This window comes from Falco biarmicus, chromosome 2 (assembly GCF_023638135.1).
Source record: "Falco biarmicus isolate bFalBia1 chromosome 2, bFalBia1.pri, whole genome shotgun sequence".
Classification (NCBI taxonomy): Eukaryota; Metazoa; Chordata; class Aves; order Falconiformes; family Falconidae; genus Falco; species Falco biarmicus.
In genome coordinates this window covers 8,155,042-8,181,645 of record NC_079289.1, presented here as the reverse complement: position 1 = coordinate 8,181,645, position 26,604 = coordinate 8,155,042, and the positions used below count along the sequence as shown (strand labels likewise).

The window sequence follows — 26,604 nt, the reverse complement described above, 5'->3', positions numbered from 1 at the left end:
TATCCCTTCAGGCCCCTTTCTGACATTGTAAAGTAGTAGAAAACTACTGCTGTGTCTATTTTAAAAAACAAAGAGATAAAACTTAGCAGTAGAAGAAAATTTCTGGCTATTTCTGTAAGCTAGAGAGGATCTAGTGCTTATGAAAATGTCTGATGAAGGTACCAGCCAATCTTAACTCAAAATTTGATGCTTATGTGCTTTATAATGAAATTCCAAATATGGCATAGAATGGTTAATGACTGAAAATAATACTTGACAAAAGTTATGATTTGGGAGGGGGTAATAATTTATGAATGACACAGAAGAATTTGAGCTGAACTTCATAAAAGTCTGAAACCCTAGGAGTGATTTTGATTTAAATATATGTTCAAATGTTGGTACAATGAAATGGAAACCTACTGTATTTAACATGAAGGCACTATCTGAAGCACTGAATCTAACCTATGCTTCTAGCAAGAGCAGAACTGTCTTTGGTTCTGAGGAAAGTAAAAAGGACTAAACCACAATGTTTCATTTCTGAGAAAAAAATATTCCTTCAGTCCTCCAAATTGTTAAGCAAGTGGCATTAATCTATGAAATGAAAAACAATTAAATAAATTGAAAAAAATCTTTTCCCCCAAAATGCTGGCCTGGTGCCACCCCAACTCTTCCTGTGCAACCCTGAGCAGGTCACTTAACTTCTTTTTTTCATAATCTTCAAATAGAGGATTAAAGCCCCACCTGCATCCCTCTTCCTTTGACTCCTGTTTACAGTCTATATAAACTTTCCAGAGAGGAGTCTACACCTTCATGGAGCATCTCAAAGAGGGACTAACCCTCAGGCTCTAGGCGTGCTCAGCACAGGTAACAGATAACCAACAAAAGCAGCTCCCCTGCCCTTTCCTGGCTGTCTTCACCCTTGGAACCAGCCTTCAGCAGCAAGAGGATGAAGGGCAAACACTTCCACGACGCACGAAGGTTGCACCGAGCGTGTGCCCGTGTGCGCGCAAAGATGGGAACTACACTCTTGCACAGCATTCCTGCAAGTAAATACACCCAGGTGGATGCTTTCTCCACCGGAGCTGGAAAACCAGTTTCAGTGTGTTGGCTGTCGGGAGCCTGAAGGCTGGAGCATGGCTGAGCTAACAAGTCTTGCTGAAAAGCAGGGCGTGCTCATTTAAGCCCAGTGCTGTGCTCCTGCAGCCTCATGATTCATACCAGCAACTGGAATAATTTTCAGCCCAGAGACTGAAATCAAAGAAATATCTTACAAATATCTTTAAAAAACATTATCTTACAAAATGTGTAGATTTTACTACAACATAATGGAAACGCAGCCTGTCCTACAGCATACCAGCAGCCTTCAGCCACAGCTGCCTGCATGAGATTTTGGAGGGTGACCTGAAATTGTGTTAGTTTACCCCTACAGTTCACCCCTTGGAATTTTTGTAGTGCTTTTGCAAAGAAAACTGCCACCTATCTTTCCAAATGAAAGTCGACCTCTAGCATGCTCCTGCCTAAATGGCAGAATGCACAAGAAGCAGAGGAGCAGCAGAAGCAGCCTGCACACGGGGATCCAGCTCACTCCCACACCAGACTGGTGCAGTGTCTCAGTCTTTCTTCTGATTCCCATGTCCAGGACTCACTAGCACAAAGTCCTAGACCTTGTCCTCCAGAAGGCTGCACGAGAAAGCAAAAAGGACAAAGGAAATCCCTCCTTTGTATACCAGGAGTCCAGTGATGGCGCAGGAGGTAAAAATGTCTACTGGTATGCAGCCAAAAATTTCAGATCTCATCCAGGAGGGCTTAAGGTCACACCAGCATGGCTAGCAGATGTACTACCAGAGGACTCTGAGCTTCATTTCATTTCCAGAACGGAGCCTGGAGCCCAAACTGTCAGGGAATAATTCAGATTTCAGAAAATACTTCTGAATTTCAGAATGTGCTATTGCCTGAAATGACTGTGTGTTTCCACATCCTGTTAATGACATGACCTTGCTGAGACCTGAGATACAACCAGCACAGCTACCCAACTGTCATAAGACATTTACATTTATTGTCCTTTGCTACTGCTTTAGTTAATCATAGGTTGGGGTAGGTTTTTTTTCTTCTAAACAGCAACCATATTAAAGAAATGTCAAGGGTCTACATAACAGTAATTTAATTTAAAACAGACGTGACGGGTAACAACATAAGTGAAAATATTAGCAGACCAGCTCCTTATCACACACAGCATCTCTTTACCCCTCTCCCTACATTTCATTTATGGCTCTAATTTCGGTTTTTGAAGTTGCAAGTCAGAAACAGACAGCATACTGCACTATATAATTAGGAGTGGAAAAGTCCTGCAGCCTTTAGACTGTTGGAAGAAAATATATTTAGAAGCTTGAATATGTTCCTGTGCACACAGTGTCAATAGAGGAGTAGAGGAGACATCAGCAATTGTTTCCCCCCCCCCCCCCCCCCCCTTTTTTTCTTTCTGAAAGGTCTTAAACTCAGCTGCTTGGCTAAAAAGCAGTTTATCTGTTGTTTAAAATACTTTGGATCATTTCTGCATTCTAGCCTAGTTCAGAGAATTTCCTGGGGCAAGGCCTGGGCTCTCCTTCAGTTAACCCTTTCTGCCACACTGAACAGAGCCTGTTATCCTCTTATCCTCTCAGGCAGCATGCCTTTATCACAGGGTGTCTGTTTGTTTGGGAGTGTTTATATACACCTCTTGGTTGAAAAAAACCCCATCAATCTGGTGTCTAGAATCCAAGAGAGACTGACCTGAAAGACAGCTCATATTACATCAAATTGGCACAGTGAAATCCCATGCAGAGGTATCCAAGCAGCTCAGACACCAACAGAGTAGATCTAGCATGGAAATCCACCCAGATTGATATTTTCCATATGTCTACAGCCAACTACCACAGGTGAAAGGTCATATTAATGCGGCTCGGCAATGTTGAGCTCATTTAAGCACTAGCTTGAGTTCCTGCACAACCTGCCAGTCAGTGATTGATTTCAAGAGGGAACCCATTAATGGCAGGAATAAAAACAGGAAAAAGAACAATCACAACCCTGTAGTGGAAAAACCTCTCCATAGATTGGAATCAGAGAGCTTGGCCCCTGGTAGCAGGATTGCTTGAGAGACACACAGCCAGGTAGCAGGGCAAGAGGCTGCCAGCGAGACCTGCACCAGAGCCCCCCAGCTGGCCCGTGGGGAGCACAGCGCTTCCCAGGGCCAGGCAGCTCCCCAGGGATCCAGCCCTTTGCCTAACGGGAAGGAACGATGCTGTGCCTGCTGCCGGAGCCATCACACTGTAGGGAAGATGGGTGCTAAACTGTGTGGCGTAAGGTGTTCACTTGCCTAAAGGGCAAAAGCTGTAGGATGCGATAATCCCGACCAGGGGTCCATCTAGCCTGCTGTTTCTTTCCAACAGCGAGTGGTCTTTACCAGATGGTAAAGGAAAAGTATTAACACAATAATTACCCAGAACACACTTTCATCTGTGAATGACTCTGGACTTTCCTGAGTCAGGGATACTTCCCCCCCACCCCCCTCCCCCTATTTAATAAGCCTGGACAGATTCTTCTTCCACAGATCTGTTTTAATTGCTTTCAAAACCCATGTAAAGTTTTAACATCCACAGTGCTCTCTGTCAATGAATTCCATGGCTTTTCTACCAGTCAAATAAATACCTCCTTCTGGATGTTTCAACCTGCTGCTTATTAGTTTCATTTGATGTCCCCAAATCCTTTCATTAGAAGAGATTGCAAACATTGTTCCCTGGTCATTCTGTCTTTCTGCTGTAGTTAGGAAACAGGACATCTTTTACATCTCTTAAATGATTTTTCATCTTAAGAAAAAAGGCCCTGCTAGACAAACTTTTCAATCCAAAGATATATAGCTGAACTGCTGGTAACAGTCATTTAATTTCAGAGATGGAAACACTACCACCCATCTTTCCATTTATCTGAATGTTTCTTTGCTGTAACACCTACAGATTTATAACTGAACTCTGACAAAAAAAAATGCAGTTCAGGTCAAAGTTGTTTTTATTATGTCTTTTTCTTGACAAAAATGATGTCGGTTTATGTTAATAGATTTTCCAGTCAAGGCAAAAGTAAATTTCATGCTAATATGCTTTGTATTTAAATAAAATTGAATAAAATAAAAGGTTAGACACTCAGGGAAACAGAAATCAAAACGACAATCTGCTGTCTTATTATTCAATATAATCTCCTAGAAAAATATTTTAACTACCTCTGCTTCCATCACTGAAGCTGTTGCACTTTGTTTAATGTATCGCTCTTACATTGCAGTCAAAATCTCCCATTATTCGGGAAAGCATCTTCAATGACAAGACTGGGAAGAAATTCTGCTTCTTCCTTTGATTTGATGAAATCTTTAAATATATTACAGGAATTGTGACGACAATAGGAACTGATGCAGATGCATGTAAGACTGCTGCTGAGCAGTTCTCAGGACACCTATCCAGAGGAGACCCTGGCCCACAACCAGTACATGACTCTCAAAACAGCACGCTCACTGCAAGGTTGCTCTGGCCCAAATAACCTTCACTTGTCTTTGAGGAAGTAAAACAACTTTGGAAGGAAATAATCAAATATATTGATTTCATAGCCCCAACAGTTTAATGGTGTGATTATTCCTCTGGAAGATGTGGGTTCATGCTCCCCGGAGCAAGAAGGATGGTGAATGCTGGCTTCCCTTCAGAGGTGAGCTGAAAGGTGGTTTTACCACTGCTTTCGTGATTGAATGAAGCCCTGATTTACTTTTTTCCCTTTGCCACTGAAAAGCAATTTGAACCTCATTTTGTATCAAAAAAGGGTTTGCTCAGCTTTAACATAGTTCTTTAGACCTGAAATTTGTAGATAGCAAATTTTTATGCAGTGCTGCAGCCAGCACTCTATTGAGAAATGCTCACAGAGCAAGGGAGACTTCAAAAATAGCTTATTTAAACAATTGCAAGCCAAATAAAGAAACTGTATAATTTAAATAAATTGCCACATATATTGAAAACTTAAAAAAAGAATATTACTCCCAAATGCACTTAGCATTTATATTTTAAAGTACTGACTTAAAAAACCCCAGCTTGGTAAGTGGTTAAGCCAAGGCAATTTTTAGCTGTAGGAATGAATTTATTACCAAAATTTCAAAGCTAATAATTTCAAAATCAATAACTTGATATTATTATTATTATTATTATTATTATTATTGAAAGCCATATAAACCCTGAAGTTTCATAAATTGTATGAATGCTCACTGCATGGTATTGACTTGGTGTTACTTCAAATTGGTCACGATGACCGCATGCAACATGGTCAATAATATCCAGCAGCTAAAACTAGTTGTAAATTCTACATCAACTCTAAATATTCTTTAGATCCTCACCTCAGCAAAAAAATACCCCACATGCAGTTAAAATTTCTCGTATCTACTTGCAGGTTGAGCCAAAAACACTACTACAAAAAAATGCCATTCTTTTTGTGTCTGATAAAATTCGGAGGTTAAGGATGCTTCACAGACAAACCCAATGCAAAGTGAGGAGAGAAGCAAACCCCACTTGGTTTAGTGGGTTTAGTGCCTCCCAGAAGAGCTGCATCTCCTTACACACACTGTGAGAATGGGAAGTAGTTATTAGCTAATGGAAGCTCATCTCACAGGGTGTAGCTATTTGGGGTTGAGGGAGGAGTAGCTGACACCCATTCCATTTGCACAGAGACAGACTCAAGCATAAATTTTTAGAAAAGTCAAATCTAAGTACATCTACAACAGGAGGACTTCTCCATTTTTTCCTGTTTGTACCCCGCACCCCCCACCCCCCCCCTTCATCACAAATATCCTGAAAGCAGAATGATACCCTGTCACTGTACAATGCTTTTGTAGGGACAGCTGTTCTACATCATTTATAACAAAGTGATCTTCTGTGACAACAAGCCTTCAGTTATTGCTTGGCCAGCATATCTCAAAGCAAATTTCACTCTTTTGCCAGGTAAGCCACACCTATAGTAATTTTGTAGTGTTCATGATCTTTCACTTCACACATTATTCCTTTGAAAATGCCCCCCGCGTAGGTTAGACCCCTCTCCCCCCAGCATAAGTCACATCCTCTTCAAGCAGGGTTTGGGACTGTGACCGACATACAAACGTATGTCAAGGTAAAGCCGCTGGGTTGGGGATGAGCCCTTGCCTTTGCCAGACACACCAGTCTAAAAGACAAATCAAAACAACTCTCCACCCATCAAAGACCACGTTGTACTTCTCGGACCTGAGATTCCCACCTCGACTTACTGGAAATTGAGTACGACTTTACTAAAGCCAATAGATTTGAAACAGTGCGGAACAGACACAAGCGAGGGGTGATCCAGGCCGGTAGCTCCGCCAAGATGAAGCGAGCAGCCCCTGGCCACATGCCCAGTTAGCAACTGATCACCTGGTAGACACGACCAGCGTGGGTTTTGGTTTAACTGTTTGTGTTTGACTGCGAGCTGTGACAGCAAGGAGACGGCTGAGGAAGCAGGCAGCTCCGCCTGGGCAGGAGAGGGCAGGAAGGGGAGGGGGAGCACCGAGGGTGGGCAGCAGGGTGGGCAGGAGGCTGGGGCTGGCGAGGGCTCCAGAAGACTTCCCTGAAACAGGCTCTCAAACCCGTGTCAAATTTTTAACCTCTTCCGCGAGATCTATAAGAACTGTTATTTCCTTTTTGTATCCCCCCCCCCCCACACACACACACACAAATTAAGTTGCCTCTCCCACCCCCCATTTCTTCTCCCTCTGCATTTCTCATTAGGCTCGATCCTCAGCTTCAGTATCCTTTGCTCTTACCACATTTTTCCATTCCTCCGTCCGTTCTCTAACTCCCCAGTTATCCTCAGTCTCTCTGCGTCTGGTCTCCTGCCACTGTCATGTAGGATACTTTCCTTCTGGTACTACTCCCACTAGCAACTGAGCACTGAAATTCCCAGCACATCCAGCCTCTGTCGGCAGCTCAGCTCGATCGGGGCGGCTCTGGCAGCCAGCAGCCTCTAATGGTGGCCAGAAGGAAAACTTCTGCTCCCACAAGAAGTATTCATGTCTGCCCTTCAAAGCCAGAGGCCAAAGTGGGACAGCGGAGAGGCGAAAAATGAGAAGGAGGTGTGGGTGCTGCAGGGTGTTGTCAGAGGAAGGTGTTGGGATGAAGAAAGGGGAAAGAAAATCAAAACCCTGTAAAGTCCGAGATGAATGAAGGCACCAGGAAGCTGCAAAGCTCCTCCCAGCTGCAGGCTGCTCTGCAGGCAGTGGGAGATGCCCAAGGCCAGGCTCTGTAGGTGTGGTAGAGGGCAGGGATGGCTTCACAGCCCTGACTTACCCTCCGAGCCCTCCGGTTTAGCTGGCTCCGGTGCCATGTGGGGGCTTGGAGGCCCAAAGCCCAGAGGAAGAGCAGCTGCCTGGTCCCGGCTTCAGTGAGTCCAGTCTGGGGAAGGGTGAGGTGCTTCCTTGGGACTGAAATACGCCTTGCCTGCTAAATGCACCAAACTACTTGGTTGTTCCTCACCCGTGGTTAAAATCCTCCCAACTGACACTAGCACTGTCTGAAGCATATTCAGGTTTGTGCAGGAAAACCAGTTACAACAGATAACCCAGAAGGCAATTCCAGATTCACTATTTTTACAAGCACTTTTCATCTGGGGCTCTCAAAGCGCTTTGCAAATATGAACTCGTTCAAGCTTCACAACAACCCCCGAGAGGCAAAGATAATGATCACTATACCCATTTTACAAATGGGGAAACTTTAGCACAAAAGAAGAAAAGTGTTGCCACAGATCAGGCGTAGCAAGTTAGGAACAAAACTAAGCAGTCCTGCCTCCCAGGCACTTGCACTAACAAGTAGAAAACCCTCCCTTCCGCTCTGGTTTCATTAGGTTGTAGCGTTAAAAAAAAAAAAAAAAAAGCAGAAAACATGTAGTTCAAGTTCAGTAAGAAACTTCAGCAGCTTCAGAGCACCGGTACTATTAGGCTACACACTTACCACAGTTAGCTGCAACTTTGAGTAGAATGCAAATAGGTAAGTAAAAAAAAAGTCTGCTTTTTGCAATGGTATGATTCAGAGTAACATGCAGAACTGGCATGATGTAAGCAACACATCCAAAGTACTCACACACCTTGCAAGTTTGATATTAAAACTCACATGCCATGGGGAAATAAATTTTAAATCCCAGCTCTAACATCTGCAGTAAAAGTGGCGTAAGGAACGTGCAACAATGATGAGGTACTGTCAGGAATTATGAGTTGGCTAAAGTCTGAAAGTCTAATCTGTTTATTCAAACCACAGCCAAGAGTTTTGACAGCGTACGAACAGACTGTCTCACTCTGTATTAGAGGGTTTTGCTGTTAGAAGCAAAAAGTTGACCAAGGTTTTTCTTAAAAGTTTTAGAATGAGATCTTTGCTGTTATAAGGAACGTATTTGGTAGGTTGTTGTTTTTGTTTTTTTTTTAATGATAGCTTAAGTCAGTTTCTTTTTCATCCAGCATCTTATTTTCAGTTCTGGTGGGAATTGAACGAAATGGAGAATTCAGCAGTACCCCAGAGGGTTACACCTGTCCAGTATAGGAACAGATGTGAAATATTTTTTCCTTGACTAACACTAGACTCCATAGAGAGCTGATGATTTCCAAGGTATGTAAGCACAGAAGGCTTCTTGCTCCAGATAGATTATCACTGAGCTACTGAAATTTGTAACTGCAGTAGCAGTGCAAACACGTTAATGAAATAATCACTTGGATTTGGCTGCACGGTGCTGTTCTGCTGTTGCAGCACTCTGGGGTGATGGTAATTTCAGGCAGGATGGCTACTAAAGGAACTCTTGGGAGAGAGCCCTGTTAACCAGTTCAGTACCATTTCATGAAATACCTAGTGCAGTGGGCATTATATAACTGCAGTGTATCTAAAGTCCTTTTAACGTGCCACTTTGCTTAAGTGTCCTCTGCAAGCAGTGGTTTCAAATTGTGGAAAACAGCACAGAAACTTACAGGAGGAAGAAACTGTTGTGTTACAAAGAAAACTTCTATAAAACTGTCTGTCACTGCTGTCTATAAAGAGGCCCCTAAATTTCACCAGTTTCAAATGCCAGAAGCCAGAGAGGTATCTTTTTCTTCCCATTAAAATCTGTTCTTTTTACCTGAGAATCAGGTAATTTCCCTTTCTTGCACCACATAAGAGAATTTTTACAGCCTACCAAATTATTTTCAAAATAGGAAGAGCAGAAATATAATTAAATTCAGAGACACACTGGGCCTCTGCAACACCAAGTAAGGGATGCAAATTTCACATAGGAAAAGAAAGAAAAAGAAGGATTCAGATAAAGACAAGTGGTGAAAGCAACAGAGAAGAGAACTGCGTGGTAACTTATCCCACTGATAAAAAGTTAGTAATTTAAAACTTGAGCCATGGTAAGACCTGTTCAACTTTAAAAATAATGTATGAAAACCAGATTTGGATTTTGTGACCTGCCTTTTTTCATGTGGATCCCCTGTGGTATTTTTTTTTTTTAATTCCACAGTAGTTCCAGAAACGATACGCACAGATACACAGACAAACACAGTTAATAAGATCAAACTTCCTAACACAAACCAGGACAGAGCAAACAGTCAATAACTCATGATCTAATTTATGACTGTCTGCAAAGCAAGCATGCTTTGCCTAATGGGGTGAATGTCTCTTTATTAACTTACTACCAAATTATGTACTGAACTAATAGCATTGTCAGAGGCCTGTAAACAGTGCAGATATGAATCAGTGTTTTGTGGCAGCGCTGTAATTATAATAACATCCTGAACAAGCTGTATGCCATTGCAGTGCACACAGACCTGGTACTGATAGGCTTAACACGAGATCAAAAGTTAACAAACAGGGACTTAGGCAGTGAATCACAAAGCAGACACACTTCTGTTTTCATATATAATCACGGCGAAATAAAGCCAGTTGCCCAAGCTGGATTAGAGACACATGACACACTTGTAAAGAACATGATCTCTCCTGGGAACAGCTCTTCACATTAATCTGGAAAAAAACCTAGTTTTTTCCTATTGTCACTCTCAATTCACTTCTTAGTAAGCAATCTAGAGCTACAAATGGATACTAACAGGCAACAACTGTGTGCCTGCTGCTGCTGGAGGGATTTAGGTTTCAGAACTTTTATCAGAGGCAAAGCACCATCAACACAGCCCATGGGGCAAAACCCAAAGGGGCCCCTATATCTACCACCTCTCAAGTGGTGACTCTTCTGTTTCCTGTCCTCCACTTCCTCTTTCCTTTGAGTTTCTCAGGTAAACTGCACACCATAGTTATACCAGTGTTTCTTAATTCCAGTTTTCAAGCTTTGAAGAAATAGCATGAAACTGTAGTATTTCTTCAATGGTTCATCTTTAGTGAAACACAGAAATATTTAAAAAAGTCTGATGGGAATGCAATCTTTACATTCATTTTTCTTAATTTTATTTTTTCTTAACAAAACATGCATGAGAAAGGGTCGTATCTTCACATTTCCTCTCTTGCTGCATATACCTAGCCAAAATTATATTCCTTTGACACATCACAGTGGGTTAGTTGACGACTGAAGGGAATAGAAATCTAATTTGTTTAAAAACTTTGCTGGTAGTCATTTAACTGTAGCCTGTAAGGCACAGAAATATGAGAGAAAGAATCACTGTTCTATTCCAAGCTTTCTCCTTGATTTACTACATGACCGAGGGCAAGTTGTTTTGGTTCTTGTCTCCTCCCATTAGCATGTGTATTATGTTCCTTTCCCCACACCAAATCACTTGGAGAGTTGGGGGAAAACAATCCAATGGGGCTAAATATTATGGTGATGATAGAACAACACAGCATGCCATAAAAATGCTGCAGCTTCACAATCTTAAACCTCCTGACAATCAGTAATTAAAGTAATATCAGGAAAGACACTTTTACAAAGGAAAGATAAACACTGCAGAGCCTCAGTAGTTTTTAACCTATGGTATTCAGGTAGCTGGGTGTACGTCTACTGTTTCCAGATTAGTCTGCCAAAGGTAACTCTCAATCGATCTGCTTTTCTCGATGCATTTAAGTTCTCCTTCCAAATATCCACACTCCTAAGGAAAAAATATTTGGTATGTTCACAAATGGAAAGAGACTGGAAACAAGTTTCCTAGAAGAAAGAATGAATGAAACAGCTACATGTCGGGGCAGCTTACCAGGGCAAAGTGCCTCCAGGCACAACCACTCTCTTGCCTTTGACTCACCCCCTCACATCAATCCTCTTTCCTCTTAAGTACAGCTCGAGCTCAAATACCAAAATAATTTTTGTACAACATTAACCCTTGAAATTCAAACTCAAGGCCATCCAAACCTATCTCACAGTTCTGCAAATAAATTCTTTCATATGCAGTCACACATGCCTCATGCCATAACTGATTTTTGAGTCACAGGTTCAGTAAGATTCCTATGACCAAGAGATCAGCATAAAACATCACATTTGAAACTTTGTGCTATCCAAGACCTTGTGGTTTTTGGCTTTTTTTAGATCCCAAGACCTTTTAAAATTCCCATTTTCAAACTTGCCTTCACAAAAAGGAAAAGTGGATTTTCTGATAGCAATAAAGAAGGAACTCATATGACCTACTCATTCCTGTAGGCAGGGTTTTGAGAAAAATACCTCCACCACAAGACTGGAATTGAACTGTGAGAAACTATAAACAGAAAGAATGATTCTTGACTCAAAAGAGTTTTGGTTTATGATTGCTGAAAATAAACTCATATTTTCAGAGCCTATCCTTTTAAACTTGGTCATAATTGAAAGCTTTTCATTATTCTTTAACTTTTTTTTTCTCCAATCAAGCTATACCACTACACTGTGCTCCTAGTTCCATAAGCTGAACACTCTTCCTTTCACAGAGTATGATGATTTTTTCAGATATATTTTGCCTTTTAGAAGCCAGAATTTCACTTATGATCAATAAATGTCAATAGAAGGAACTGTGAGATAGCATATTGAAGTTCATTGCTTTTTCTAGGCAATTGGGCCAACCACTGTATTTTTTTCTCTGACACAAACTCAAATGAAACCAAAAAAAGGCACTAAGCCATAAATTACTGGGATTCTTTTTCTTCCAGAGAATAAATGAAGTCTAAATTCAGAACTTCTTTATTAAAAAGTAGATGTTTGCCCATGGACAACTGACATTTGTGAGACAGAAGCAGAAGGTTTTATGCATCAAAAGTCTTAAAAGATCAAACTGTTGAGATAAATTCTCCTTCAACTCAGTGGAAATGGTTGCTACTTCTGGAGGTTTTATATTCTCTGTCTGGCACTGACTTGACACTCAAAGCTTCCAAGAAACATGGTAGGCAGCATTCAGAAAAAAAATAGTTTTTCAGTTGGTTCAAAGTTTATTATATTCACATTTAGCTAAAGTAATCAAATATAAAATTAATCTTTTTTTTATTCCATGAAATTATTTACCATATATTATTTACTATAAATGAAATTATTTTCTATATATTATATGGACATAAAAATGATTATACAGCTTGCTTTATTTTTCAAGATCAGGAGTTAGTGTACTTACTTAAAATATCTTCTAAAATCTGAATTGTGCAGTGTATCAGTTCTTATACTAGTTCTAGCAGGGAGGGTAGTATGTAATATAGGAGTTATTACTTCCTCAAGGGGAGCAGCAGAGGGGAAGGTGTTTAATCTCCTTTCTCTGGTGAGCAGCAGTAGGACACAAGGAAATGGAATAAAGTTGCATCAGGGGAAGCTGAGATTCGACATCAGGAAAAGGTTCTTCACTGAGAGGGTGACCAACATTGGAACAGGCTTCCCAGGGAAGCGGGCACAGCACTAAGCCTGACAGAGTTCAAGGAGAGTCTGGATGATACTTTTTGCTGTATGGTTTAGTAGGTTTATAGGTAGTCTTGTGAGGAGCAGGGAGCTGGACTTGACGATCCTTATGGGTCCCTTCCTTTCCAGATATTGTGATTCTGCGCTTCTATGATTAGTATTTGAAAGTTCAAGAATTCTTTCAAAAATAGGAATGTTTTATTAAAATGAATTAGCCTAAAGTGGCCAATAACTACTACTTTTTAAGTAAAGATATGGGCCATGAATTGATACAAACCCACACTATGCATTGTACCTACCGTCAATAAAAGTACTGTCCTCCACTAAAGGAAAAAAAACCCAGGAACTTAATCCCCTTTGTTCCAGTCTCACACACAGGTTTTATATATAAATTCTTGTACTCTACAGAATCAGAGAACAAATCATGATGGAAAGGACCTCTGCAGGTCATCTAGTCCAACCTCCTGCTCAAAGCAGGGCCAGCTTGACAGTTCAGTGACATTGTTCAGGACTTTGCCCTGATGAACTTTGAATCCCTCTGAAGACAGAGATCCCATAATCTTACCAAACCACCAGTTACAGTGCCTTACTACCATCATTAAAAAGATTTTATTTCTTCCCTCACACCCACTTGGAACTTCCCTTATTGCAACATGTGACTGTTGCCTCCAGTCCTTTCTCCATGCACCTCTGCTGACCTCCATGCTGGCCTTCATCGCTGTCAGGGCTCACTGCTGACTCAGGGGCAAATTACAGAATGACAGTATCATTTAGGTTGGAAAGTGTTTCTTGAGATCACCTTATCAAACCCTCCCTGCTGAAGCAAGGTTAGCTAGAACAGGTTGTCTAGCAACATGTCTGGTCAGGTTTTGAATATCTCCAAGGATGGAGACTCCATAACCTCTCTGGACAACCTGTACCCAGAGTCAGTCACCCTCACAGTAAAAAAAGTGTTTCCTGATGTTCAGATGGAATTTCAAGTGTTTTGTGCCCATTGCTTCTTGCCCTGTCTTTGGGCACTACTGATAAAAGTCTTTCTCCTTTGTCTTCATTCCCTCCATCAGGTATTTATACTGGTATTTATGTACATATAACTACAAACTGCTCACTGGGAAGTTACTCCTTCCCAGGTGCAGGAGGTTGCATTTGCTTTTGTTGAACTTACACAAAACTCCAGGTGACCTACTCCTCTACTTGTCAACCCATATAGACATACACACACGTAATCGATTTGCAAGGGTCTGTAGCATTAAGTCCACTTCTCACAGATTGCTTTTGCAGTCTTGCTATTAGAAGAACTTCACTCAGTTAAGTTAGACCAAAGGGACTTCATGTAAAATGCAGTAGAAGTGATTTTACAGGCTTTTATGATTTAAAAACAGACAGTAGATTTAGAAACCGGTTCAAACAAGTCCACACAGCTCTATAATACAGAGTATCTGCAGGCAGAGTCTGAGGCAAAAATGGACATGAGAAAGTATACAGTTTTTCTGTCCATAAACACCAATCTCCCATTCTCAGTTAATTAAAAATTAGGCTTTTGCCAGGAACCTAGCTTATCGCTATTCTTGGCAGATGTTACTGCATGTCATTGAGCTTTTGTTCCTAAAGAGTGGCCTTAGCTGATGAACCCTGTTATGTAAAATTAATTATCGTGTAAGTCAGTGGACACTGCTCAGGATAGCTCTTCTCTTCAGTGGCGTATCAGTAATGATCACTGACAAAATACATTTTCAGGTACTCCTAAAACATGACAGAATTGTGTCTTTACTAGCTTTGTAGCAAAGTGAAACCCACTTACCAGATACAACAAGGAAAGGAAGAGTGTATAATCTCTTTTTACAAAGGAGAATAGGAAAAACTACCATGCCAAATACATGCTTATCAATTATACCATTTTACTTTACATGTGCTAACAAATACTATACTCTAAGAATATTATTTAAGTCTTACTAACAAGATAGCTATACTTGTACTACTAAACTTTTGTTACAAAGCACAGTTTGCTAGGTCTAACCTTAATATGGATTGATGGATTGCACTAGTATGCTATTTTTTGTGGGTTTAGGTCTTTCTAAACCTTTAGAACACAGTAATTACTAAGCGATCATGAGTTAAATTTACATTAGTTAATTAGCATAGCAATGAGTTAGGAAATAATTGATTTCATACAAAGACTGCACAACAGAATATTGCAATGGCTTCTGTTTTAATAGCTTAAAGTGAAAAAGCTTTCAAAGGTCATGAAAAGCACTACGAAAAAGATGCTATTATTTTTTGGAACGGATTCTTTCTTATTTGTAGAAAGGCAGATGCAGGTTTAAGATGACTTTATGCTGTTCATCATGTCAAATTTGATAGCATGGTTTCCAAATACTGCTGTGTCTTCACCCTCTGTTTTGCATGAAGCTCATCTGGCCCATTGCAGACATTTACAGTATAGTCACTACAGATGAACTAGCTGAAGAAACTCCTTTTCGTTTGAGTCACCAGTGAAAATGTAGGCCCTTTATAGATGTGATTCTTCTGTTCTATTTTAGACATTGACTTTAGGATGAGATGAATCACAACCTAGAAATGCTTAGGTTTTTCTTCACTGACTATTAGGAGACTCTAGGATGACTAGCTTAGGGGTACATGGCTGCATCTTAGTCATAAAGTTACATGAGATTATTCCTACTCCTTTTGTCTGCAGTCTTATTTAGACCTTGAATTCTTCTGGCACTGCCAACCACCATCACTCCTCATTACTATCACAGTAAAAATAAGAATTGTTTCCAAAATCAAATTACTAACCTAGTATAATCAATATCCCAAACTTGCTTTAAAAACTGGCCATTTCCCCCTACTTTTAACTTTGAATTAAAGGAAAAGGCTTTAGGAAAAAAGTTATTGTTACCATCTGGTCACATGTCATGACTTTTAGACCATCTGTTTTTGGCAAAGGCTCCCAGAGCTTCGATTCCAGTGCTGAGATCATGAAAGCTTCAGAATTTTATCCCAAGTCCTTCCAACTGAATTGCCTTTTTGGAGCATCAGCAGGCTTCATGACTGACAGATGGGTGGCAGTATCTGTGACAAATGGAAGCCTTTCTGTGTTCAGCCCATAAAGAGAGTGAAGCGCAAGCATTTCTGTGGTTCCTCTTGTTTAAGAGATGTGCTACCATGTACTTGACAACCACAAGTGACCTGTGTGTCCATCTCAGGAGCTATGGCATTAGACTACTCTGGAGGTGACTCAAAATATAGGGCACAGCCATCACATCCTCACAGAAGAAAAAAATGTTCGGAAACAGAGGTAAGCACACCTCACTACTGTAGTCAAATAACAGAAGCATCTACAAATAGCTATGATTATTTAGCAATGGCTCTGTAGTTTGGGAAGTCTTGACAGCCTTAATGTATAACACCAATGCATAGTTCTTCAGCTACGAACATACAAAGACCAAGCAGAGATGACTTTCATGCTGATATGCCTGTTTCCTCCTCCTGTCCCCATCTTGCCTTTGGTAGTAAATGAAATGGCTGGTACAAAGACAGAGGTGGCACCAGCAAATGCCCCTTTATACAGGACTCAACAAACCTTATTCAGTTGCTTCAAGCTACTTCAATCAGCTCTCCTACCTTAGCACAAAGGAGACTCCAGGCATGTCATTTACTTCCCCTGACCCCATGAAAGACCCAGTTAGCTCCTAGAGAATAATTAATAATACTGATGCATTTTGTTTCCAAACATACATAATGAGTTAGTTTTTACCTGAGTCTTCCATCCTCTGCTGCAGCTCCTCCTGGTATAATCTTAGTAATGAATATCCCAGGATCATCCCCAATGTGTGGGTTGTCTGTTCCTCCAGCAATACTGAACCCCAGGCCAGAATTCCCCTGGAAAAATTAAACAAAGTAAATGTATCACCAGATGCTAGATTTCTACAGAATTTATTTGCACTGCACGAGCCAAGGATCCCTGCTTCTTAAAGAAAGAAAGTTTACTTGGCAACTCCGTACTTGAAGGCAGGTGACTCAGTCAGAAAAAATAGTCAATTAAAGAACAGAAGCTGCGAACACAAAGATTTCCCAGAGTTAATGGATGATTGTACAGAAACAGGATTTGACCTAAATTTAATTGGTTTCAAAAGCAGTCACATAAATTACCATCTGAACTCCAATATGAATTTATCCAAGTCAATGAGAGCTAGAGGCTAAAAACACTTCAGAGCTTTGAAAAAAGGCTTTATAAACCACTGTCATTTGTAAACAGAACCAGTGAATAACATTTAGCTCTGAAGTATTTTAGTACACTATTTTCTGTTGAAAAGCGATCATTGCTCAGATTCACGTTTTTAAAAAAACGAAATCCACAAAACAAGACTTTTTTTTTTTCATCTTACTGATTTGCTAGAATGAAATGTTTGAAGGGCACATTATGAGATCTGCTCAATAATCCTACTTACTGCTTCTACTTGTGAGTTCAGGAAGGATAAATAGGCATGTACACACAAACATACACTTGTGAATTAAGTCACTGTTTTTCACATATAATTCAGACCCACAATTCTAACCTTTTTTTTTTGGAAGCATACATTAGTTATTATGCTTTTCTGTATGAATTAAGTGCATACTAGCTATTATGCTTTCCTATGTAATCTAATGTATTTTTTTTAAGGGATTCTTTCTTATTTGTAGAAAGGTAGACGCAGGTTTGACGCCCCTGTGCATAGAGGGTTTTTAAAATTCAATGCAATACTTGAGCCTTAAAGTCTCTCTCACCCCAAAGTATTTTTATAATTAGGTATTTAGGCTTATCACAGTGATGTAACTATAGATATTGAAGAATACGTACACTAACTGTTAATGAAATATATTCAGGACAATAAAAATACTCTTCTCTTATTTCATCAACTTTTCAGATTACTGGGAGTTTGTTTCCTTCACTGATGCTTGTGGACAGGCATCCAGTTAAGTCCTAGTGAGAAGACTTACCAATAAAAATGGCACCCCTAGACTTCATTTATTTAAATCACATCTCATTTCTGCATTTTTGAACTGTACTTCAAACAGTAGGTCAGGCATGCAATGCTCTTTGCATGCAAAACCCTGCATGTTGCCTGCCCGCAGCATGTCAAATTCTCAGTTTTGTTATCAGTATTCTACATTCACAAGCAATGCAGTTCTCATTACTCAAGAGATGTGCATGCAATCTGCAGCTCTGCTATCAGCATATAATTATGTGTAAATTTTCAGCATTGAACTAATTTATAATTCAAGGAGAAGGATTTAAGATTACACATCTCTTAATGCTTCTCATCTAGCTATAATATGAAAAACATTATAATACTGAAACACTGTATATATTTTCTGTAGAGTTAATAAACATCTGTAGGCCAGCAATATAAATTTTTGATTTAATCTCCCTTTAATCATTAGGTTCATCTCAGATTCTGGTTATTTTCCCAGTATTTTAACACATGCCTAATTATATAGTGCACTCTACACCAGCATGCACTCTAAAAATACTTTAATAATATTTTCCTGTAAGTTTTTCCATATGTCATATTATTAATGAAGCTAATCTTCCGACACACAAGAATGAGAAAATGTGTACTTATACACACCACAGGAAGCCTGGAACAAAAGCCTTAAATCACTATTAAAACCAAGGGTAAATGTCTAGAAAAGAAAAAAAAACCCTCTAAAATTATTAAAATAAAATAGTTGGCTTTATTCTTAACCTCCAAAGAGATTTTAAAAATATGCAGTAATTTGTGTTTCTGAATAGAGGTGGATTTCCAAATCCCCAACACCTACTGTTGGTAGGGAAAGAGGAAGATCAGGGTAGCAAGAAGAAATCTGGACATAATTTTTAGTTTGCTAGGGAACACAAACAGCTATATCATAGCAAAAAAGCATGCCTGAAGAGCTTTAAAAACTATCAAAGCTTGTCTGTTATGTGGGGTGTTCTTAGCTGTTACAGTTCTTCACATAAAGTTCATTAGATTTCTTAGCAGGAAATAAGTTCTGAAAAGTTTTCATACTTAGTCTGCATCTACCATACTTGTTTCCATTAACATTTTAGAGCTAAAAAAGTACAGCAATGTTGACTGTATCAGTGATGTGTTAAAACTGCTACAGACTTCTTAGGAGAATCTGTGCTAGCCCTTGACATTTATCCATATATATGCATCTGTTACACTGCAAGACTATTCCAATTCTGCCCCTTGGGAATAACCTTTTAGAAGAATAGGGCAGTACTCCTCACTGGCACTTTTGTATCCAGAAAATTTCAAGCAATTATTCTGGCTGCAGTCCTTGACTTGATCAACAGGATCTACAAGCTGTCAGACGCTAGCTGCCTCGGCAGCTAGGTATATTCCTGCAAGGCTTTCCTGCACCAGAACTGCACTGTAAAAGCTAAAAGCAATTACACATTTTTTTTCTTAGTGGTTCTTGAAGGGTCTTCATCGGCTACATGAAAAGGTCTTCTGTCTTTGTACAGCTCATGGCCAACAAGGTTAAAAGCATGGCTACCATCACTCATGGGTAACTGGCCTTTGAAGAGCCTTGGGTTGGAAAATAATGCAATAGGAACGTTCTGGTTAAAAGCTATGCTATTTCAGTTCTGAGCAATACTGAGGTACAGATCTCTCCTCTCCCCTCATGCTCTATCCTACTAGTGCACAGGTTCAGCAGTGTGGGATTGTTATATTAAAAAACTCATTGTAGTGGGCAGGCTGTAATTCCAAGTTCCAATTAAGTACCATCTACCAGCACAACACTTCCTGAACCATTCTGCAAGGACTAGCTCCCCACCCTTTGCTTACTTCTTTGTCCCCATCCCAGAAAAAAAAGTGTGTTAATTATTTTCACAGCTTTTCTTGGCTTACTTCTGTCTCCCTGTCATTTCATATCAACCAATGAAAATGTCCCTCAGCCCAAAACAACAGCTGAACCATCACTTAGGCACTGCATTTTCCGAGGTGGAACATTCACACTTTCTCTCATGCTGACTCTCATGTTTGGGAGTGGTTCCCCATAAGTATCTGTCAAGTTAATTCACTGCCCTCTTTCTGTTCCAAGCCTTACTTCCCTTGGATGCTTACAAAGCAAGTTAACAATGAGCTCAGAGGCCTGGTAACAATGTAGATAAATGTTTAATAAGAACTAATAGCAGCTGATATAGAGGAGAAGAGGTGTAAAGCAACAGAAGACTTCTTTTGGGATACTCCATAAATATTTTTTAGTTGAGATTCAAATTTAGGCCTAAATATGCTTGCTTGCGTTGTTTCAGTGTTCTTCCATAGAAATTTAGCCCAAAATCTCAAAACGTATGTAGGGGAGAAAAAATTCTGAGCAAGTCTCAGACCTACTAACTTTAATGGCATTGCTCTAACATTGTTATTTGCATGTCCAAATGTATTAGAGTCCAGATTCAAATAATTTTATGTTCAATTCATATTACCTAAATTATCTTTTAACCTAGGTCTTGCCACCTCTTTGTCCACGTTCTCAAATGCTGCTACTATAAAAGCCTTATATAATTAGTTACTGACCATGCAGGGAAGATTTGCATAAAATTACTCAGCAACAGATTTTTTTAATTGTTAGTTTAGTTTCTTACTAGCTTCCCTGCATTTTGTTGCAAAGCCTCAGTCACACACACAGCCTGGCAAAAGGCTCAGCATAGCACAACATGCCCAGTTTGGCTTATTTTTAAGCCATCTCAGTTACCTCCTGTTCACGCTGGATATCTCATACTTCTCAGGGATTTACCATCAAGCTCCCATTTCTCTCTTGGCTCAGCTTTACTTTTGAAACAGAGTAACTTAGGTCAAAATACCAAATCCAAATAATTTCTGCCAGCCCAGCCTAGAGGTTTCCTTCTTGTTCTCCCCTGAAGGAAAGGTCAGTACTTCTTGAGGTTTACTACAGCAGCCTGCCTCTGTTATGCCTTTCTCAGACAGGCTTTGCACCTCCACAAGGATCATCTGAGTTCTTCATAGCTCAGCCTGAGCAGTCAAGAGGCCTGGCTGTAATTCTGCTGGCCCTGGAGGGGCAGACAACCTCCAATAGAGACACAGCATCACTTCAGATGACTGGTGTTACACCTTCTGCCAACACTGAAACATAACACTTAGGGTCAGAATAAGATGATGGATGATTCACATCCCAGGGAAGGAAAACAAAACTTGCAAGTTCTGGCCAGTTTGAAACTCATCCCTCAAGACTTGTTATACTGCCAACATAAAGATCACAAAAATAAAGTAAGAATCCCCAGCTGGCAATGGTTCTGGGTAGCCAGAAGGCCATGAGACCCATCCTTTTTTTTTTTCACTTAGCTTTCCATCTTGTGGTGTTCTGCTTTTACACACCACTATGAGCAGCTGTATAACAGCCTGCATCTTCACAGGTTGTGGTATTTTTATTTTGCCAGAAAGTAATCTTCAGAAGTGCTGCACACTGACTTCTGTGGAAACAGAGCTAAGTTGACAGTGAGAACTGAAGTTATTTTCCCATGACACTACAGTTCTCCATGGATAACAGCTTTCCATACACATCTACAAATTATTTCCTCCTTATTGTGTCTCATTGTTTTTTATTTTTTCTGCTCAACAGCTGCATTTTGCCTTAGATCAGAGTTTGATTATGAAAGATGTGAAGTCATTCTGTCTTTAACAAAATCAAATAGAATATAAGAATATAAGTCCATATATATATATATATATAAGAGATCAGAAATGCACATCAAAAGCAGACTGAGTTCTTCCCTGTATAAGGGTCAAGTGACTTGTGTTTTACCATAGGCATACCACAATCACATAGAAGTTTTTTTCCATTTCAATATCTTTTTTTTTAAATTCTAATCAATAAGGTGACAGCAGAACTCACATAGATGCTTTTTGAATGACTTAATTACTTCAGTGCTCCTAAAAGAATTTCTGACAATCTTCTGAAGTGACATGATTGTGAAGCGCTCTGGCATTTAAGTTAGAAAATAAATGTGAACTGCACAGATTTCACTTAATTATTGCTGCAACACAGCGTACCAGGAAGCCTGTTCCATGGAGTCCATCAGCCAGCAAAAAGTCCAAACCAGACTGAGGAATTATATTTCCCAGAATGGTTTTCAGAGGTTGAAAGGTATTTCAGGTGACAATATATTCCCACAGCCTCTATTACCAAAATGATCTTTGTGTTTATATATATATACATATAAAACTTATAGGTTTAAGAGAGTCATTTTGCTTAGCTGTTAAGGAATATAGTTAGTGTTAATAAAGCTGTAATGTGCTGAACTATGCAAATAATAAATAGATAGTAGTATGTAAATAAAGGAATAGATGTACATCAAGCCTACAATGCTTTCCACTGGCTTCAAGTGTTTTGTCCAAGTAAGAAAATGAAGTTTCCATCACGTAAGATTGTTTTCCTGCTTCAAGTGAATGTAAATCCAAACACGGTACCACAGAAATGTATGATAACTCTTCCATTAAGCCCTAAGAGATGCTGCTTATCAGTAAATACAAGGGAAGTTAAGAGTGGTCACAGCCTACATGTTTGTGGATGAAGCATTCAAGTCCGTTCATGAGATCACGTAAAAGAGAATCAAAATTCCTGATCCTCACCGCCTTTGTGATCTTGCACTTGTTGCTTTTTGTGGAAAGTTTTATTGATTGGGAAAGAGAGGAGAAAGGGAAATTGCAGTAACAACATACATCTGCAAACTGCTGGAAACTTTTGAACAAAAGTGATAGGTAAAAAATGGTTAATTAGATAATAAATAACTCAATCTGTGATTTGTAATCTTGCAATAATTATGGTACCTTATAAAATTTTCACACTTTGAAAAAAAATCTCTTGCCAAACCACATGCTCACAAGTAGCAGAATTTTGTGTGTAAAAGAAAACAAACAGAAAACACTGCCTATGTTCTTTATTCTTAATAGTGTACCTAAAATACTTATAACTTTATCTCAAGATGTTTTGGTGTTGGTTTTGTTTTCTTTTTTTCCTGTAGGCTTCCTACCTCTGCTCTGGTGTTCACAGCCAGATCTGTGGAATGCTTTTCTCTCTCACATCTTTTGAAGATAAAGTATGAATTGCTGTCTAAACTTGCAGTTTTTGTCAGAGCAAGTTTAGTCAAGAGAAAGATCACAGAATGATAGCTGACTCATTCCTAAGTACATGCTGTATTTTCTTCTGTCTTCCTTTATTACAACTTTCAAAGACCCTATCAACTTTGTTACTTGATAGTCCTTAAAAAGTTGTCAGTTTAATTTTATTATGGGAATTATCCTTCAGCTTTTTAAGAGCACTAATGATCTGTAAGTTCAAAAAATCCTAGACTTTCTTTAATCTAAGCAATTCTGTTTTTCTCTTGTTTATGCAAAATTTCAAAATACTCTAGTACAAAGGTAAGTTTGAAGTCATAGTAGACTTGGTATGCATGTGACAGAATTTCAGAATTTGACATACATGCATCAAAATCCAAACATTTTCAGCTTTGCTACAGGCAGGGCACTTTCTGACTCTGTGTAAGTAATACAGACTTTTCTGATGGTGGTGTTGGCTTCGGAATGATGTTATTTTTATTAAAAATGAGATATACTTGTTTTTTTCTTTTCAGGTCTTCCAATGCAGCACCTTCCTGTAAGTAAATGCTGCTGTGAGGAAATGTTGATTTGTAACTGTTGATGGTGGAAAAACATGTCCCTTACTTGACCTATGAAACATATGCTGAGACACAGAATTTGAAACTTGACTTTTTTGTACATTTTAGTAACTTTTTTAATCACTGCATACTCATTTTTAATTTTTACATTTCTGCATTGCATGAAGTCATAGTTCTGAAACCTTCTTATGAAAAGCAAGTATGAAACTAATACTTGTTTTCTACAAATATTCAAAGCCTTTTGGCTGGAATACTCAGCAAAGTTTTGTTATGCCCAGAATTAATCTCTCACAGGGTGACTTTTTAATAACAAAAACACTTTTACAAAAGAGCAATACCTGAGTTCTGGCTAAGGCTGCTACCAGCTTTGGCTCTCCTTAGGGTTCTGCCTTCAGGATACTTCCAGATGAAAAAAAACAACAGCTCCCGTGAGACAAAAAGAATAACTTCTTCTTCCATAAACCACATTCAACCTTGTTCTACAATATTAGGTTTCTCCACAAACTACTCAGTAATGTAGGAAAGTGAAAGATGAGAATGAGTCAAGCCTAGGAAACTGCTGGGAATTAATTTTTTTTGGCAAGAGACGGGGGAAAATAAAACCAACTAAGGGCTGTGAGGCAAGCAGAGTGAATCAAGTAACATAGTTACAAATGAGACGAATGGTTGAAAACTCTGACCCTAACTGACAGTCAGGGGAGGATTAGAATCAGACCAGGATTTGCTGCTGCTCTGAAATAGTCCTTCATAGGCTTTCTCTTCTTCTCTGTGCTGAAGCGGGTAAGATTACTTAGTTTGTCACCTAAGATAATTACATGGAGGGAATACCTCTAGATATACCAAGCCAAAGAAGAAGATGATCATCTGAGATTGCTGGAAAGCTCAGTAGGTGCTACGTACTTCTGCAGACTTTGTTCAATAATATTTTTCTCCACAAAGTACTTCCCACCTAAAACCCACAACTCTTCTTTATTCACCTGACAGTGCAGCAATACAGGATTTTTTTCTACCTTTCACTCAGCCATGCTGAGTGTAATGGCATAGAAATAGTGGGGGTGTTCTACCCGTCACTCAGCAATGCCCAGTTCAACAGCACACAGCCACACTGCAATCAACAGCTTAACAAGTTAATGCTTCATCCCACTGAAATGAACAGGTGACTTTAAAATATGCAAAACACTTCCATCTAATTCAGGATTTTGATAGAAAATATTTGTTAAACCCACCTACTCAAGGCTGTAAGATCTTTAAGACAAGACAGGATTCTGCTTTGCTATTCTTTCGCAATACGGCGTTTATGCTAGCATTGGTTTTATATTCTGAAGAAAGAGTGATACATGCTAAATAACCAAACCCTTTCCTGCCATACAGCATGTGGTTCTTTGGCCAGCTATCGCTCTGATGCTAGACCTTGCTAATCCTCCCACATCTAATCCTGTCTTTACATTTAAATCATTCTAGCAATGTTTTCAGGTATTTGCACATGCTATGCTATACTGTACTTTTCTTCTACCATGTTTCATCCAAACCTCAAGTTTTGAAAGCCTAAACATCAAAGCCACATTCCTGTCTCATTCAGAGAACAAGGACATTTGCATATTTATCAGAGTGCTGTTGAACTCTTTTGTACTTTCAAACCTACTCAAGAGTAACATAATTTATGAAACTCTCACTTCTCCCACGTATGCTGGCACCCTCCCCAGAGTCAGGGTTTTGAGACTCCATAGTTATATTGTGCTCCATATGGTGCAGATTTTCATCTCTCATGGTGCCATTTGTTGTTTTCAAGCCCCTTATCAGGCTCAGCACATTCGTTACAAAACCACAATACACACGACTACAACTGCTTCAGCTAGAACTGCTTGTCTGCTTACTCTCACTTGTCATCTGTAGAGGGACATTGTTCTCTCGGCTCTGCCCAGATGAAGCACAGCATTCAAGGAAGATTCAAAAAATGATCCAGTGGATTTGGTTTTTCATTATACATGTGAAATCTACCGCAAGCACTGTAAAAGAGCAAATCTAGACAAGGAATGAAACCACTACCAAAGTGAAGCAATCTCTTGGAAAAATGCTAGTGCATCTCCTGCCCGTATAGAGACTGGATAGATGTGAACTCTCTTCAGGTTTGGTTTTCACTACTCCATCTCTATTAAGCTCACGCTAACAGCTCTGAGCTGTGACAAACATGTATGCCTACCTTTTTCTTCAACATGTTTCTTGTCCTGCTTCAGCATTATCTGTAGGGATAGTCTTTCCCAGCATCATGGGAGCATATGACCTTGCCTATTCTACCTCACACAGAAAAGTTAGGCAACACAGGTTTATATCTTTTAGTTAGCTACATACAAGGTCACAGAAAACAGTCTGATGAGTAGCTGAAAAGTAGTATGGGAGAAACTAGATATCCAAAATTTTCATCAAAACATCAAAACACAGGTGCACGTTTTTTGGAGGAGGGTGCTGCTTCTGGGGAGTGAAAAGATTCAACTCACTTGAAAAAAAAAAAAATCTTTCATTATCATATTGTGTAACTCCAGGTTAGCACTAGACTTCTCAACCAGAATTTGAGAGCTTCCTGAATTCCCAGGACTACACAATCACAAGGAAAAAAAAAACCCAGATCAATAAAAGGAAAGCACCCACTAAGTGATGATAGCAACTAGACATAAGGAGGAGGGTGTGGGGGGATGGGGAAGAACGGTAAGAGTAAAACAATAACAGGAATTGAACAAGTGGCAAAGCTTATACAAGAGACAGGCTACTTTTAAAACTTTGACATGATCATCATGGAAGCTTTCACAATGTAATTACCTACAAAACCGGAGGAAATTAAGACATGTTTAAATGTAACTGTGACAGAAGTAGACAGTCACATTCTGTACAAGGACTTGGGGAACAGAAACCTGATTTTACTGAAGCTATGGAAACCAACAGGGTTTCACCACATAGTGCTAGCAATCAAAAGGAAAGAAGAGAACTCCTCCTGATTACTTCAGTCCTTCTTTAAAAGATGACACCTTTCATCCCTTTCTGCTGATAATTCAGTGCTTTGAAAACCCCAGTGGGTGTCTTGAGACTATGTGGAGACTCCT

The 26,604-nt window shown here is 39.5% G+C and overlaps 1 protein-coding gene across 21 annotated transcripts in view; it reads right to left on the bottom strand.

Annotated features, from left to right (window-relative positions):
• Positions 1-26,604, bottom strand: part of DLG2 (discs large MAGUK scaffold protein 2) — a 1,040,391-nt gene that overhangs the window by 337,508 nt on the left and 676,279 nt on the right. For 20 of the 21 annotated variants that reach the window (XM_056327218.1, XM_056327222.1, XM_056327223.1 and 17 more), the window contains one exon: positions 16,601-16,725. In XM_056327218.1, the coding sequence (XP_056183193.1) occupies positions 16,601-16,725 (125 nt within the window). Of the gene's footprint in view, positions 1-6,808; positions 7,091-16,600; positions 16,726-26,604 lie in introns of those variants that run through there. The other variant, XM_056327240.1, reaches the window with a different exon arrangement.